Source organism: Tasmannia lanceolata, unplaced genomic scaffold (assembly GCF_043159265.1).
Source record: "Tasmannia lanceolata isolate RefF3 unplaced genomic scaffold, GAP_Taslan_0.1 ptg000002l, whole genome shotgun sequence".
NCBI lineage: Eukaryota > Viridiplantae > Streptophyta > Magnoliopsida > Canellales > Winteraceae > Tasmannia > Tasmannia lanceolata.
In genome coordinates, this window is record NW_027518679.1 from 26,794,266 (window position 1) to 26,811,040 (window position 16,775).

Here is a 16,775-nt window from a genome sequence, read left to right on the forward strand (position 1 = left end):
AGGTATAGTGACCTGCTAATACTTAAATCAAATGAGAAAAAACTTATACCAACTTAAACAAGTACTACAACAAAAGAAAGATCCCAACCAACATAGTACCCTGGTAATCCGTTTCAAACCAACTCTTCTGAAATTTTCTTTGCCTTCACCATCAAAATTCGAAACCGTAAAAAGTCAATAATTGGTTCTTTAAAAAAGAGAAACTGTAAAAAGCTTTTGTTTTTGCCTTAAGACAACCACTAAAATGATAAATAATAAAAATAAAAAACACTTGTTTAAGGATTGAATTTTCAAATAAATGCCGTCGTCACAAAAACCAAAACCGTCATTGGCAACTGAGAGCAACCTGTGAAGGACGGAATATCTCCGTCCAGCCGATATGGCATTGGTGAGGTTGAGGCAGACAAAAAGTGGTCTACCCGCCAAAATATTGATCCAAAGTCTATGTTGTAGTAAACCTGATGCGTGTGGTTTACGGGTGATTGGGCACATCCATAGGGATTAGTCACGCCCTAAAATTGGGTGGGGAGACCCCATGTCGACAACAACAACAACAACAAAAAAACAGTCTGTTAAATTTTGGACCTGTCTGTAAGCAGCCAGTGGACCACCCTTCGCTAGAGGGATTGACCTACCACCCTTTGCCCGAGGGATTGACCTACGATGTTGTATTGATTTTGGTAATAATTGGTCGCATCCATTTGTCGGATATGATCGATATTATTGCAAAAAATTTACTTCTTATAAAGTGGTATTGTTGGGACACGGGTAGAACTCACCTTCAAAAGCTAGCCGTTAAGGGGAGGGTGCCACAGCCCTTTTAAGCCCATCCACATCTCTTTATCTTTCCGATGGGGGATCTTTGTTTTCACATGGAACCCCCAACAATCTCCCCATCCACGCAACATGGACAATCTCACCTCTCCACGCGGCAAGAATGCGGGGACTACGAGATCTTCCCCGAGGGATTTTTCGATCCTCGAAGGCACACCGGGGTTACCGAGATCTTCCCTAAGCGACACATCAGGATTGCCACACCCCCAGAGGGCACCCATTCCCTTATTACCCATCCACATCTACCCATTTTTTCCGATGTGGGATAATTTGCTTTTGCATGGAAGCCCAACAATCTCCCCCTGCACACAAAAGCAACACGGACAATCTCACCCCCTCCACACGTACGCAACGTGAGAACCACGAGATAACTACACCGGGTATTCTGAGATCTTCCTCATAGGACATTTCTGCCCTCATGGGCAAACCGGGGTTGCCCTGAGCTCTGATACCATTGTAGGGAATTTAACCGTATAGAACTCACTCGATGTGAATGGGTTATAAGGGAATGGGCACCCATTCTCTAACGGCTAGCTTTTAGGAGTGAGTTCTACCCGGTCAAATTCCCTACAGGTAAGTTGGTCATTTTGTTGAAAACCACTATCAGCTGGGTCATCTTGTAAAAGTGCTCCAATCACCTGTCTCCTATTTCTAATGTAAACAGTTTCTGTTTTCCTCCCAGCTCTAATATTTATATGAATTTTTTTACTACTAAAATTTTAAAAGATGTTAAAATAACGTGTCAAAATCGCTCCTGAAAAGCAAGAAAAAAACCCAGTTTGAAATAAAATATTACCGTTTAGAAAATCCTGTTTTCTACTCTAGCAATACATTCATGTCACATTTTACTATTACTAATGCAACAAACACGGGTAGAGAGAGAGAGAGTTACATTCCATACTCTAATCTCTGTACTAACATTAGACAGTGTAGAGAGAGAGAGAGAGAGAGAGAGAGAGAGAGTTACATTCCATACTCTAATCTCTGTACTAACATTAGACATTACATACAACATTTTTATAAATATTTTGGTAGGAAGCAAATAGTAGGGCTTCCAGGAATTGAGACAAGTTGCTCTCTGCTGGCATTAGTCTCCTCAATAGTTGCTGCCACCACCATTCAGTATCTCATTTCATAACTTATCATCGAGAAAAGTGGACAGCAAAAGCTCCTGTACAAAGTTGCACCTTTGAGCCCTCTCCTTCCTGTCCTTTTCAGATAGAGATGGTCCGGCACTGGAAAGAGAGAGAGTCTAGTCAGATCCCAAACATAATTGCCAATGCCATGTTGTTGTGTATGGAAATGAAATATAACAAATCAGATGTACATAGATGCAGCAAGCCAGGAAAACACATTGCTTTAGAGACTCCACAAGAGACTCCACAAACACATTGATAAAAAGAGATCAATAGTTTCTGCAATTAAACAGTATGGGCCTTTTATGTGTTGGATAATACTGATATATCTGCAGAATAAGGGGAATCTGGTAGGAAATGAAATTTAAGTCCAGCAGTCTCATCATAATATCTAGCTCGATTGTGCTGACAAAACCCTAAAATAAATTCACAACCTGATAACCCCTCTAGACTAGTTTGCACATTTTTATCTTTTACCTTCAAGAAACAACAAGGAATATTTTATATCCCGACTCCATTCAAAAAAATATATATATTATAGCTCGATTATTCAGGGAGCCAGAGCAAGGGAGATTAATCCAAAGACTTGATCCTGGTGTGAATGGGACCCAGCAAGATCCAGCTTGGTAGAGGACCCATGCCCTTTCAAAATGGAATTTGCATTACTAGAAATATTGGGATTTGACAAGGTGGTGAAAGAATGGAGGCATGAGATAAAAATTTAAAGGGTAGAAAGGTTTCACCTTTTGCAAAAAGCTAAAAGAAGTTAAAATTAAGAATGAAGGCATGGAAAGAAATCTTTTGATGACTAACAATAAGAGGAGGAAATTTTGAACAAAATTACATACCCTTATCAAATGGAGCAAGGATCACAGATTGAGAAGGCCTTGGAGGTGAAACGAAGAAACGTCGAGAATATCAGTGACAAACTTCAAAAGCAACTTGGTTAAAGGAAGGCAATAAAATGTGGCAAACGACAAAATGTGAGAAAAGAATCATTGCTATTAATTGCCTTGTCCACGTGGAAGAGATCATTGAAGATAAAGAGGGCATAAAGAATTTACTTATTAAACGTTCTCAAAGATGAAGTGTTAGAATTTAAAGAAATTAATCAAGAAAAGAGACTATGTTTGAAAAGAAGTTTTGATGATAAGGAAGTTAGAAAGACAATTTCTAGTATGAAGAGAGTTAAGGCAACCAGAACAGATGAGTTACCAATGGCATTTAAAAAAAAAAAATTGGTGTAGGGCATTAGCCTTGACTTAATGGAATTGTTAAACGAATTTTATGAGAGGCCACTTGGGAAAAGAATACCAGTTTCATTATCTTAATTGCTAAGCAAGGACAAATTAAGTTGAAAGATTATAGACAAATTAGCTTGGTGCACAGTGCTTATAAAATGTTGGCGTAGGTATTAGCTCGAACGCTAAAACAGGTCATGCAAGAGTTTATTTTCCCATTCCAAGTTGTGGAAGGCAAACAAATCTTAGATGTCATCATTTTAAATGAATGTCAAGACTCAAGGAAATTGAAGGCAAACCGAGAGTTATGCGTAAAATTGACAAGGAGAAAGCTTATGACCATGTGGAGTAAGAATTTGTAGACTTTGTGAAAAAATGATGGGTCTTGGCGGGGAAGACAAGGAATAAGGTGAAGGCATGCTTATGATCGGCTCACTTCTCAATCACTCATTGAGTCCCTGGCAGGTTTCTTTGGAAATTTTAGGAGAATCGTCAAGGTGACCCATTATAACCATTTTTTATTTATAATGGTGGTGGAGGCTCTTAGTCTTTTGAGTAAAAGAGCGTAAGAGTGGAATTTAGTCGGAGGTTTCAAAGCTAGTAGGCTCTCCCCTACAAGTTCACACCACTAATTTGCGGACGATGAACTCATTTTTGAATAACAATGAAAAGTATAAAGCCTAAAAAGAGTTTTTAGGGAGTTTGATGTGGTACGAGGATTGAAAATTAATTTTGAGAAAAGTATGCCATCGGGAGTCCATTTGCAAGACGAAGAGATCCAAGCTCTTGCTAACATCATGGGATGTAGAAAACAAGAGCTGCTCATTACCTACCTTGGGCTTTCATTAGATGTAGAGACACAGATTACTTTTGGGATCCGGTAATTGAATGATTCGAAAAGAAGCTATTTCTTGGAAGAAATATCTCTCTTTGAGTGAGAAGAATCTCTCTTATAAAAGCACCATTGGGGAAGTCTCAGTCTATTTCATGCTTTGGTGCAAACCCAAGGGTTCGTGGGTCATTCAGGAGAACATTTTGGAGCTTAATGGTTAATCTTCACATAAAACAGCACAATCAGTCCCGATATCAGATTAAATGTTTGAAACTTCATCAATTCGCCTTTAAGGTTTTACTTCAGAGTTGGCATTTAAAGAAATTTCATCAATGCTCCTAAATCATTCCAAGAATGAAATTTTCCAGAACAATCCACACCAAATGATAGCAATAGAGGTAAATGAGGGCAGCAAAAAATGTGGTCCGGATAAAATCTGAATGTAAAGAAAGGAGAAATCTAAGGCCCAAATAACCACCAATCTAGAGAAATATGCTCAAGGATAAGGTATATGCAAAAAATATAAGTCAAAAGGGTATCAGTAACTCAATAGGATATAATATGGCTACTGTGGTAGGAAGGATCTCACCCAAATGAGTCAGCACATCGACCTCAAATCGCGTATACCAGGACCCAACAAGGATGGTAGAGAAGCCGGGAAGGTTCGAACAGTCCAAAGCAGAGGCAATCAGCAATATAGCGAGGCCTGAGTAAAAATATAGTGGTAAACTTAGCGTACGCACCCCGGAGCAGCAAGGTAATCCCACAGAAAAGGGAAAATCTACAAGGTATAGTGGAGAGTCAAGAAACATGAGGAAGAGATGAGAAAATGGGATTGTATACGATGGCAATCCCTACTGTCAAACAGTCCTAAGGACTTCCTAAGGACTCACAATCAACATGCGTGGGTGAAAACGAGAAGGGAATTGGAAGAAGGAGAAAGAGAGAAAAATAAAAGGGAGAGGAGATGAAGGAAAGAGGGGAGAATAGGGCTGAAGCAAACGTGGATTGCCAACAGCCGTACGATTTGGATAAGGAGTCAAACCGTGAAGAATATGGAAGAGGAAAAGAAGGAAGAGAGAAAAGAGAAGGGGGAAAGGAAAGAGAAGGGAAAAGGAAGGAGAAGAAAAGAGGGGAGAGAGGGAAACAAGAGGGAAGAAGTAGAGATGGGAGGAAAGAAAAAGAAGAAGAAAGCAAGAGAGAAGAAGAAAAGGAAGGGGAGGAGAAAGAGGAAGAAAGACGAGGAGAAGAGGGAAGAATATGAGGAAGGGAGAAGAAATGGGAAAACTCACCTTGAGGCCAAAGAGGGAGGAGAGAATCTCCTTGTGTGGCTAGGTGGAAATTTTCTCCAATTCATGGAAGTCGTGGGAAGGGGGGTTGCACGACAAAAGCAAAACTAGCCTAAATAACCAAAATAGAAATAATCAAAATAGAAAGTATCTAAAAATAGCATGCGAACATAGATGGATCACATCGTGCCTTTATTCAAAATACCATCCAAGTAGCAAGTAAAATGGAAAGGCTACAATGTGATTTCCTTCACGAAGGAGGAAAATCAAAGAAAAGAACCAAGCACCACATGAAATGGAAGAAAGTGTCCAAATCAAAGAAATAATGTGGGATAAATATGTTTATAGAGGTATCAGGGATAAATATGGAAGAGGGGAATAGCGGTCCATTTCTGGTTCAAGGTCCCATTATACATTTAGAGTCCGATTTAGGGTGGGAAGAGAAGAAACTTCATCTCTTAGATTCATTACCTTTGAACCAACCTATATGAAAGCCCTAAGTTTAAGACCTCCTCCACATGAATTTTTGTGCAAGTAAAGAAAACATATTACGAAAATACCACACAAACTATTTTAAAAATTCATTAAAAAAACAAGTTATTTAAAAAACACTAACAAATCTGCCCCTATGTGCAGTCATTAACAAAATAAACCTCTTCTAGACACAAAATCATATCAAATGTGGCCTGGCTCACACCAATTGACCCATAGATAGTTGACTTGATGATGATCTTCCTAGCTAGATTTTGGGACCGTGCACAAAAAAGCCCCCTTTTTGTTCTTGCCTTGATCTTTATTCTTTTTCTTTGATTTATTAGCCACAGAGGATATTGCACTTGCATCACTCCACCTCAAGCTGAAATGGTCCTTTCAACATGATGCTGGTCTGAGTTGACAAGTTGATCTTCAGTAGATAAATGCAAAGGAAGCACTTCATCATTCTCAACTTTCTCACGAATGAACTAGTAGTCAATCTCAAAGTGTAATCAAGACAGGAATCTAAGACATCTTGTGTGTGCGCGCGCACATGTGTGATTGTATCCAATGGACCCAGATGGTCTGATGGATCCAAAGGGTTCAAACTTAATTGGGCCTAAACTAATCGTTCAAAAAAAATTATTAGACAAGACTTGGGCACAGTGATTGGATCTACCGGATCAGATTTGCATCCACATCCTAAGGCCCTAAATCGTGTCAGATTGGACCCAAACATTTCAACAGAAATCTTCGGAGCGACCTCTATTTGATTCGAGTCTGCTAATGTACGAAAACTCCCTTGATATTGTAAATAAAAAAGTATTTATGAAGTCTATTTCCATCATATAAAATCCAGAATCAAAACTATTTTCCCTCCTTTCGAACAAACTAAGGGCCTGTTTGGTTTGCAGGAAAGGCAAAGCCTTTTCTTTTTCTTTCCTTTCAAGAGAAATCATTTTCGTTGTTTGGAACAACAAAGCCGACATGGAAAGCTTTTTCCTCGAAAGGTATTCATCTCATTTGGATGCATGGAAAAGTAGCTTCATTCCACTAGTTTCATGAGAAAATTCATGAAGACCCATAAATTCTTCTGCTTCTTTTCCAATTTTTATGTTTGCTGCTATGGAGTATCCAAGTATACAAATTCGTGGTGTTCTGAACAGCACCCAATTAAACCCCGTTTCAAAAAAATCCAGTAGCTTCATTAGAAAATTGATGAAGACCCTCAATTTCTTATAATTCTTTTCTAATTTCTATGTTTGCTAGTATTTGGATATTTGGAGTGGAGTAACTATTTGTGTTATGAACAGAACCCAATTTCTTTAAGCCATTACCTAATTATTAAAGAAATAGAATAACATCAAAGCATCCCCTAAATTTCTATTTGTAACAATTTCTTTGTTTGTTGCTCACACTTCAATTTATTAATGCTAATTAACAAAACCCATTTTCTAGTCCACCAATTGTATCAGACCCAAAAAACAGGGTGGAGGAACAACCAATAAGATCGAAAAAAACTACTTTCTTTTTCTCACAGTTTCTTTGTTTTACTGTAAAAATTTTCTCATGGCAACTCTGTTTCTCTAAAAATTTTGTCTACTGAATGCCAAAACGCTTTGTGGGGACTTGCCGACTTGTATGTCAGGCCCAAGAGTGCTATAAGCCATTTAAATGCTTCATCATAAAGAGTTCGAAAACTAGAGGTTTGTTGTCATGAATGTTGGGTCCCTTCAAGAAGCAAAAGAAGAAGAGGCTGAAGTTGAAAACCTGTGTGAAAATCACAGAGTCAGGGCTGACGTCTTGAGCTCTAAGCCCTGACCTTGATAGCTTCTTCTGTGAACTCTCACTAGGGTTAGGGTTTTCAGAGAATGCTTCAGGAACTCTATGCCCTAACATAGCATTTTATGACAACCCTAACCTGAGAGAGAGAGAGAGAGAGAGAGAGAGAGAGAGAGCTCTGCATAGAGATAAAATTGATGGGAAGGGGAGGACGGAGGGAGAGGGGAACTTCCAACACGTTTTGGAGAAGTCGACTTTGTTGGAGATTTTGTAGCCCGATAATTCTTTCCACCGTGGAAAGGAAAGCCACATCCTACCTTTTTAGCTGGGAAGATTTTTGGGCAAATGGGGATCTTCTCTTTTCAAGATGGAAACACACATCCATCTTCTATTTCCTTTCCTTCTAGAACCAAACAAAGGAAAGCGATGAAATCTTGGAAAAGGGTTTCCTTTCCATCTCTTTCCACCCCTTTCTTGCAAACCAAACAAGCCCTAAGTGTCAAGTTGATCCCCTCTCATGTTTCTTTCTACCATCTTGGTTCTTCCGCTAACCCTAAGCCCTAACCAATTAGGCATTAACTTAACCATAGAGGTTAGATGCTTCTATGCAGTTCAATTTAATTCCTTTGTTTACCAACATTATTCTATTTATTTAGAAGTTTAGATTACCAACAGATAAAGGACTGATTCAACTAAATAATCTGCAGAGACACACATTAACAGTGGACAGCGCATTTTAATGGTCTGATGGGTCCAAAGGGATCGAACTCAATTGTGTAGTACTTGGGAATAGTGATTGGATCTGTCAGATCTGATTTGGATCCATATCCTAAGGTCCTAAATCGTGTCAGGTTGGGTCGTTGGACCCAAACATTTCAACAGAATTTGTTGGAGCATCCTAGATTCAATTGGAGTCGGCTAATGAACGAAAACTCCATTCATAATGTAAATGGAAGAGTATCTATGAAGGCTATTTGCATCATATAAAATTCATAATCAAAACTATTTTCCCTTCTTTGGAACAAACGAGTGTCAAGAGGATCCCCTCTCTCGTTTCTTTCTTCCCTCTTGGCTCTTCACCTAACCCTAAGCCCTAACCAATTAGGCATTAACTCAGCCCTAGACGCGAGATGCATCTATGCAGTCCAATTTAATTCCTTTGTTTACAAACATTATTTTACTTATTTAGTCCCCAGATCCAACAATGGCAGGAGCCTCGTGCACTGGGCGCCCTTTTTAGAAGTTTATATTAGCCGCAGATAAGGGACTGATTCGACTAAATAAACCACATGGACACACACTAATAGTGAACAGCACATTTTAATTAATTTATTTTTTTAATTCTAACTGTGTACAACATAGGTAGTACCCATGACACTCTGATGGGCAGTCCAATTCAAATGATTTTGGCAAGAAGAATGGGTGAGGGGGCCACGTATGAGATTCCCTATTTATGAGGTATTTAAGTCCTTTTCTCTAGTGATGGGGGTATATATGTCCTTTTCCCTATTGATGGGGTATTGGGTCTTTTACCTTTTAATTCACATAAATCATTTTAAGTGAATCAAGAGGGCTCACCTAAACTTTGAGACCAAGAGGGGAAAGAAGCAATTCGTGGGTTTTTTTAGAGTCCTTGTTCTTTTTAGAAATTTCTTTTTAAAAGTCCACATTTTAGTTGAAGTTATTTGGTTATCAAGAGTCCTAGTTAGTTCTTTTGTCCAGGTTTCAACATGTAGTTGAAGTGGACTCCTAGAAACCCACAACCACATGTTCATAGGATGAGTTTGAGATCATACCTAGTACGAATAAGAGACTTCCACGCAGGGTGAATCATTTCTAGGTCATCGGCCACATGGAGATGATGGATAATAATTATACTTAGTGTGTTACTTAGAGTGAGATTACTTTACCAATGATTACTTAACCACCAACATTTTTGGAAGGGAATATGGTGTTGTGACATGCAAAAATGGTCCAAATAGTGGACTAAAGCTCATGTATCTCTCTAATTGACGAGGCTTATTTTCGTTTTTATGTCAATGTAAAGTCCTAACTATATCCTGGCGCGAGTTAGATGAAAATGTGGAAAGCTTTGAATGTGCCATGGACCGTGTTGGAGTGATGTCAACGACACTAGAAAAGGAAAATGTGAGACAATATTTCTAGGACAAGAAGACTTTCGGAATTTGTTAGTAGGCTAAAGTTGCTTGATCTTCCAATGGGTTAAGCAGTCTTCATATGTTTGGTTCCAAACCTGATTTTTTTTCTACCAAATTGTTTGTCATGAATCTAAATTTTAACCCTTTTTGTGATTTCTAAATGAACACTTCTCACTTCTCAACATATCAAACTTTTTTGTGCTTTTTCTCTACCGAATTGTTTGTCATGAATCTGAATTTCAACCCTTTTGTGCTTATGAAGTCTTCTCACTTCTCAACATATCAAGCATGTGGATTTTTTCGGTAGGCAAAAGTTGCTTAATCTTCCAATGGGTCAAGTGCTCTTGATATCTTTGGTTCCCAACCTGATTATTTTTCTACCGCATTGTCTTTCATGAATCTGAGTTTCAACCCTTGTTGCAGTTTGAAATTCTAATAAAGTCTTCTCACTTCCCAATGTATTAAACATGAAAATATATAATACTATTGCGAGTAACACATGCTAGTCCAAGTTATCAGTTTTCATACATCAACCAGAAAACACTTCCATCCCACATGTTAAGCAGTTAATTGACATACTAAAGTGTGTTAGAAATCAGATGAACTCACTCAAGACAAGAACTATCCACAATATCCCACAATAATGCTTAGTATTATATTCATTCATATCAGAAATATCATAAAAGGAAATAATATGGAAGCAGATAGGTGAAGACTGTCGGTATTTCATACCTTACTATCACTTTCTCATCCAAACTTTTCTTCACTGAGCTACCTTCATCCAAAGAATGAGGTTGTGCACCTTTTGAAGCATCGGCCACAGGTAAATTGTAAATAAATGATGACAATAGTGGATCAGGTGCTGTATTGGAGGAAGCAAAAGAGGACCCCTTGAGGAGTGATTGTAGATGACCTTCCCTCAGCTCCTTTCTCAGTAAAGAAAGTGTTGAATGAGACCCAACAGAACCTTTACGGAATCTCCTCCTTCGTTGCATGTAAATTCTTGTTAAGGAATTCAAAGCATGGCCCAAAATTCTTAATATGGTCACATCAAATAAATGAAGGATGAAAAATATTATAGCAGTCATACAGGCTAAACTACTAGTTCATCAGTTAATTATTAGAGACGGATCTGGATCCCTGCAGACATGAATTTCCAGAAATATCATCTGTGATATGGAGTGCATGACATCCAAGTTCTAATAACCGCAAAAAAATTGCGTTGGCACATAATGAGTCAGAATTAAAAGACATGCATATCAAATTTTAACCACAACCCATTAAAGTGAAAAGGATATCTTAAAGAAGTATCCATGCTGCATAGTTATGTGCCCAACCAAGTCCATTCCCACCTTAGTTGCACAAACAGGACATACCTGCAAATGAAACGAATCCTGATTATTAGAATAAAGTATCCATAGGATGTTTTAAGCTGAATATAAAGTATCCATAGGATGTTTTAAGCTGAATAGTAAGTATACCCTAACAATATTAACAAGTTCAAGGTGGCTAATGTAAGAGCATCTAAAACAGAATTTTATATCTTTGCATCAGAAGCAGCCCATCGAAGAGCAGTACTACTTTAGCGTTTTTAAAATCTCAAAGTATAACATCTCCCCATCAGGCAGGAATAGTTCATTTTAAGGATGATTCGGGCACTTGGAAGTAAGGAAATTACCCATGTCCAACTCCTTCTACTCTTAACAGATGTTCAAAACTCATTATCATCTGAGAGTTCAGGCCAAGTCAACTAAGGCTCTGCTTGGTCGCATAAAAGCCTCGATAGCTTAGGGGTTTTGCTTGGCATTTGGGTATCATGTCAGCAAAACCCTTGTTTGGTTGCCAATATAGCATTGATATCCTTGGAGACTCAAGGATGTCTCCCGGTTAATCATTGCATGTCTGCCGATGTGTCACCCTTGTCCCCCTCTATGAAATCCATGCCAAAATCCAAAAAAAGGGGGAATTTTGCTTGGATTTCTTGGGAATGATACTTTTTCTCTCTCTCTTCTCTCTCTATATTGTTAATGAGACCCCATACCACTACTCTACGAGGTTGACAACCAAACACTACTTACCACTATTCTGCGAGGTATGGTCCAAATAAATCCACTAAGGGTTTGGCAGGGGTTCCAAATTCCAAGCAAAGCCCTACCCTGCAGAATCTAGACTGAGATGATGTTGAAGTAGATTAATAACACTAACTCTTAAAGCTTAAGCTTTTGGAGTAATTGGTTGTTTCACATGGTATCAGAGTTATTGCCTCACGGCAGGTCATGGGTTCAAAACAAGGTTACCTGGAACGCGGTTTGTTCTGGTACGCAGTACGGGAACGGGTACGGGGTACGATGAGGGTATACATATATATATATAATTTCATATATTTTTACAAGAATGTCATTCCGTAGTACACACTACACACATTTAATACACAAAGTATAAAAACCTCGTGTATGTCATACATATTTTTTCAAAAAGAAAGTTCCCGTTGGAATATATGAATATCCTTCCATAGTCCATACTACATCCATTTAATAAAAAATAAAAAAACCTCATGTATTCCCTACATAGTTTTTTTTCAAAATAAAGCTCTAATTCCAATTCAACCCAAAATATATAAAATTTGTAGCTCTCTCCATCTCTCTCTCTCTCCCGTGGGTCGCTGCGGTTCGTCATTTTTGGCGTCCGGGTCGTTAGTGAACCACGTTTCGGATCATGCGACCCCGGATCGCGGATCGGAGGGCGGATGGTGAATCCGGTAATTATGGTTCAAAACCCAACAACTCCTCGATATTAAAAAAATCCACATGTACGGCCTACCCAAAAAAGAGGGCACACGTAGACCTGGCAAACGGGTGGGTCGGGCCGGGTCAACCCGCGGGTGATGCGGGTGCGGGTCCACGGGTCGAGTGAGGAAATGACCCGCATTTTTGCGGGTCAGAATTTAGGTGACCCGCGCGGCCCGCGGGTGGGCCGGGTCAACCCGCGGGTCACCCGCAAATATATGGGATTGTAATAATTATCCGATTTGACCGCATCTGTTTTTTTCCGTAATTGTCATAACCTTTTATATTTTATTTGTATTTTTTTCGTAATTTTAGAACTTTATAAACATTTCTAGGTAATTTTTCATTTAAAACTTTATAATTTAGCTATTTTACTTGTCTGGGTGTAATGATTACTTCTTCTTTTTTTTATTTGCTAGCAACATTTGCCATGTGCGCATCGTTGCACGACGATGGCCACATGCCGAGAAGTTGCCATAGGAGAAGTTTGGTAGCAAATTCTTGTAAAATAAAAAACCGAAGGAAATGTTATCCACAATACTGTTTTCTTATAAGGGCACTCTCACTTTATTAAAAGTATGGTATGGCCCACACCATAGGATGATCCAAACCGTCCATTAGATGGGCCATAGCCTAAATAGGTTATGCTCCAAAAATTATTTTCATAGGATGATCCTAACCCTCCAATCTGAATGTTAGAGGGTTGATCCTAACCCTCTATAGATCGGAGGGTTAGAATCAACCAAATGGAAATAATTTTGGGGCATAACCTATTTAGGCTATGGCCCATCTAATGGAAGGTTTGGATAATCCTATGGTGCGGGCCATACCGTACTTTTTATAAAGTGAGGAGTTCCCTCGGAAAAAACAGTAGTGTTGATAACATTCTGAAGAAAAATTAAAAAATACGTAAAAATGTGGGTGCCCGCGGGTTGACCCGACCCAACCCGTGTTTTTGCGGGTTGGGTCACCCGCGGGTTAGTTTTTCACAGGTCACTAAAACTTAGACCCGTGCCCACAAATTTGCGGGTGGGTCGGGTCGACCCGCGGGCACGGGTCGCTTTTGCCAGGTCTAGGCACACGCATGAGAAAAAGTGGTGACATATAAATGATCAAAATAACACCAACTCTTAAAGCTTATACCCTGTTCATTTAAGATTATAACAGCCGATTATGAGTCCAAAACCAATTATTGGACTCGAAATTAAGGGCCCCTTTGGATGCCGAGAAGACTTTGATTTGGATTTCAAACATTTGCAGCCCTTTTTACATTGTGATTTGGATCCGGATCAAATCCTTGAATTTCCAAATCAGCGACTGACAGTGAAAAAAAATCAGATTTCCAAATATGCTGTGGAAATAAGAAATTGGAAATCCACAGATGTGGCAGTTTCCTTCACGCTCTTTGCTCCTCAAACTCTCCCCTCTGGTAGGAAGTACCCCCTTCCCTCTGTCTCCCTCAACATGAGCTGGCGGATCTATTCATTTTGTATTCAAAACTCAATTCCAAATCCAAATACGAAATATGAGGTATCCAAACAGGCCCTAAACGTAATTCTGAGTTCAATAATTGGTTTTGGACTCACAATCAGTTGTCATAATCTTAAACAAGCAGTGCCTTAAGCTTTTGAAGTAATTGATTGTTCCACAGAGATCAAACTTCAGACTTGGGTGAGTTAATGATCAATTTCTCTTTGACTCCACCAATTCAAACTTGGAAATCAAAAGACAAAATCCAAGTTTTTGGACACACTCAAGTACATATCAATTTTCACCTTCTCCATTATCTTCTTTGTTTGTTTTGGAATGGCAATTCTCCCTATTATATTTAACATAACCTACTATGAAAAAAGAAAAAGAAAAAAGGACCATTCAATAAAAAAAGGAATTTTGAACAAAGAAATTAGAAAGAACTACCCCGTTTCTAGCCTCGATTGGGTGCTCTTCATCGATATGGCAACACAAACCCACAATATCAAAATCTTCCGAACAGAAAGGGCAAGGAAATTCAGAGCGAGAATCATCCTCACCGTCGATCTCTTCGAATCCAAGGTACAAATCTGCATCCATCATCATAAATAAAACAAAAAGGAAAATTCAATTCGGACTCAAATAACTAAGAAAATACCTATCAAAGATCGAGATCGAGATCAAGAGAGAGATTATAAAATTACCGGGACGATTTTGGAATTGAGATTGGCGTTTTGATGAGGTCGATAAACGAGCGATTAACGAATCAGACTCCATGAATTCTCAGAGAAAATTTTCCGCGATCTCTTCAAACCCTAATTTTGGGTTTTAGAGCGTGGGAAGAAACCCTAAAAACCAAAAAAGAGGGGAAATTTGGGGAAAAGAAAGCCTGCCAACGTTTACTTCTCTGAAAGTGCCCTAAAAAGCCCGAGAGAGAGAGAGAGAGACAGAGAGAGAGTCCTTTTTACAGGAATATTTTGTCTTTTGCGTCCTCTTAGAAGGCCAACTTGTCAACAACCGTGTTTTCATTTCGTAAGAGGAAAAGGATGCTACGCTGAGTGCCCAATCACATGGGTCCCACATTTTTTTGAGATGATCCAAAGCATTCATTTGCAAGGCTCTATCATAGTAAGGCGTGTACCAAAAATCAGCTCCATTGAATCATCCTAACCCCTCCAAAGTGGAAGGAAAAAATGAGCAGATTTGTGGACAAACAGTGTCTGTCCATTTTGACATTCACAAATGGATGGGTTAGGATGATCCTATGGAGCTTATTTTTGGTACACACCCCATCTATATAAGGGCCTTTCAAATGGATGCTTTGGATCATCCTAAAAATGTGGGCCCACATGTGATTCGGCACTCTTACGTACCATAAGGTTGGTACACTGGAGCGTACAATCCTTTTCCTCTTTTGTAAAGCCAAGACACTATCGAATCCTAGATTTATGTGGACTCTAATTTTTGAGGTTACTTTTTTGTTTTCCCAATAAGATGCAAATATAACACTCTGGTATACTTAAGGGTAAAGGCCTGCTTGGATTGCAAATTTGCAAGAAAAAACAATCCTATAAATTTTTTTCCTTGGGTAAACTTTTACCTTTTGGGGACATTTGTGTACCTTGAACTTATTTTCATGGTAAATTGGTGTCTCCGAGTGGAAATGAGGGTGAAGTAGCTAAAAAGCAAGAAACAAAAAACAGGAAACTAGTGTCTTTTGTGATGAGAAGGGACAAAAAATGCTACTCAAAATCGGATCTACCTGTTCTGGATTTTTTACCACTTCTCATTGCCGAAGACAGTAATTTCTTGTTTTTTGTTTCCTGATTTTTAGCTATTTAGCTATTTCACTCTCATCTCCGCTTGGAGACACCAATTTATCATGAAAAAAAAAAAAATCTTAGCAGTCAGACATGGCCTTGGGGCATGTCTAGCAATCATGAACTCAACTCAACTCAACTCAACTCAACCCAACTCAACAAAGCCTCTGTCCCAAACTAGTTGGGGTCAGCTCTAGCAATCACGAAAAAAAAAGAGATAGCTTACACCTTTATACTAGGCATGACATGTTCCCTTAGGGATGGGACCACGACCATGTGGGTCACTTCACCATGTTCTACACAATCAACGGTCTTGATTTTATATTCTACAATCCAAAAAATTGGCTTTTACCATTGATTATGGAAGTCACTTTCGGCTAGGACCCTAAGGGGCCGTTTGTATACGCGAATTTTAGAATCTTCGATCTCCTCAAAATCATGGATGGGAGACGAGAGAAGAGGGAGACAGTCCGTCGTTTTCTGATCTCTCACTCTTCTTTTCTTTGAGAGAGAGAGAGTAGGAGATCATCCTGTGTTTCCAGGTTTTAGAAATCTCAAGATGGGGGAGAGATTTCTAAAACATAGATCTCTTACTTAAAATCTAGGATAATGGATTCTAAAATCCGGAATTTTACACCACTTTCAAGTTAAAACCTAGATTCCAAAATCTAACTATCCAAACAGCTCCTAAAGAAGTAGGAATGAAGCTCAGGCCAAGTTGGATCGGGTCGAAGCCCAATCCTAGACTTTGTAACAACCTGAGATATCAATACCTCAACTATAACTCGACCCAACTCAAGCCTCGGGTGAAGGACAGTCAACCCTAGCGCAACTTGCCTGTAAAACTCCCAACCCTAGCTTGCCCGTCTAACCAATTTTTTCCAAATCGGGTCAAGTTGGGTTGGGTCCGGGCTAGTCTAGAGAACAAACATAAAAAAATACAACAGACTAA

General features: G+C 39.1%; 1 protein-coding gene across 1 annotated transcript; it reads right to left on the minus strand.

Annotated features, from left to right (window-relative positions):
* Positions 1–1,707: 1,707 nt before the first annotated feature.
* On the minus strand, positions 1,708–14,989 carry LOC143849404 (protein DEHYDRATION-INDUCED 19 homolog 2-like). The gene is made up of 5 exons (XM_077358435.1): positions 14,708–14,989; positions 14,451–14,593; positions 11,046–11,123; positions 10,480–10,742; positions 1,708–2,069 (listed from the first exon to the last, which is right to left on the minus strand). Exons 1-5 carry the CDS (start codon positions 14,778–14,780, stop codon positions 1,967–1,969), a joined length of 660 nt encoding a protein of 219 aa, XP_077214550.1. The 5' UTR covers positions 14,781–14,989; the 3' UTR covers positions 1,708–1,966.
* Between the last annotated feature and the right edge of the window lie 1,786 nt (positions 14,990–16,775).

What these genes read in the sequence shown, in the direction of transcription:
- LOC143849404 (XM_077358435.1), bottom strand. Translation starts at nt 14,780, where the DNA reads ATGGAGTCTGATTCGTTAATCGCTCGTTTATCGACCTCATCAAAACGC. An exon ending in TCAATTCCAAAATCGTCCCG is followed by an intron (nt 14,594 to 14,707) that starts GTAATTTTATAA and finishes TGATGGATGCAG; the next exon opens with ATTTGTACCTTGGATTCGAA. An exon ending in GATGAGAAAGTGATAGTAAG is followed by an intron (nt 2,070 to 10,479) that starts GTATGAAATACC and finishes CTCTCTTTCCAG; the next exon opens with TGCCGGACCATCTCTATCTG.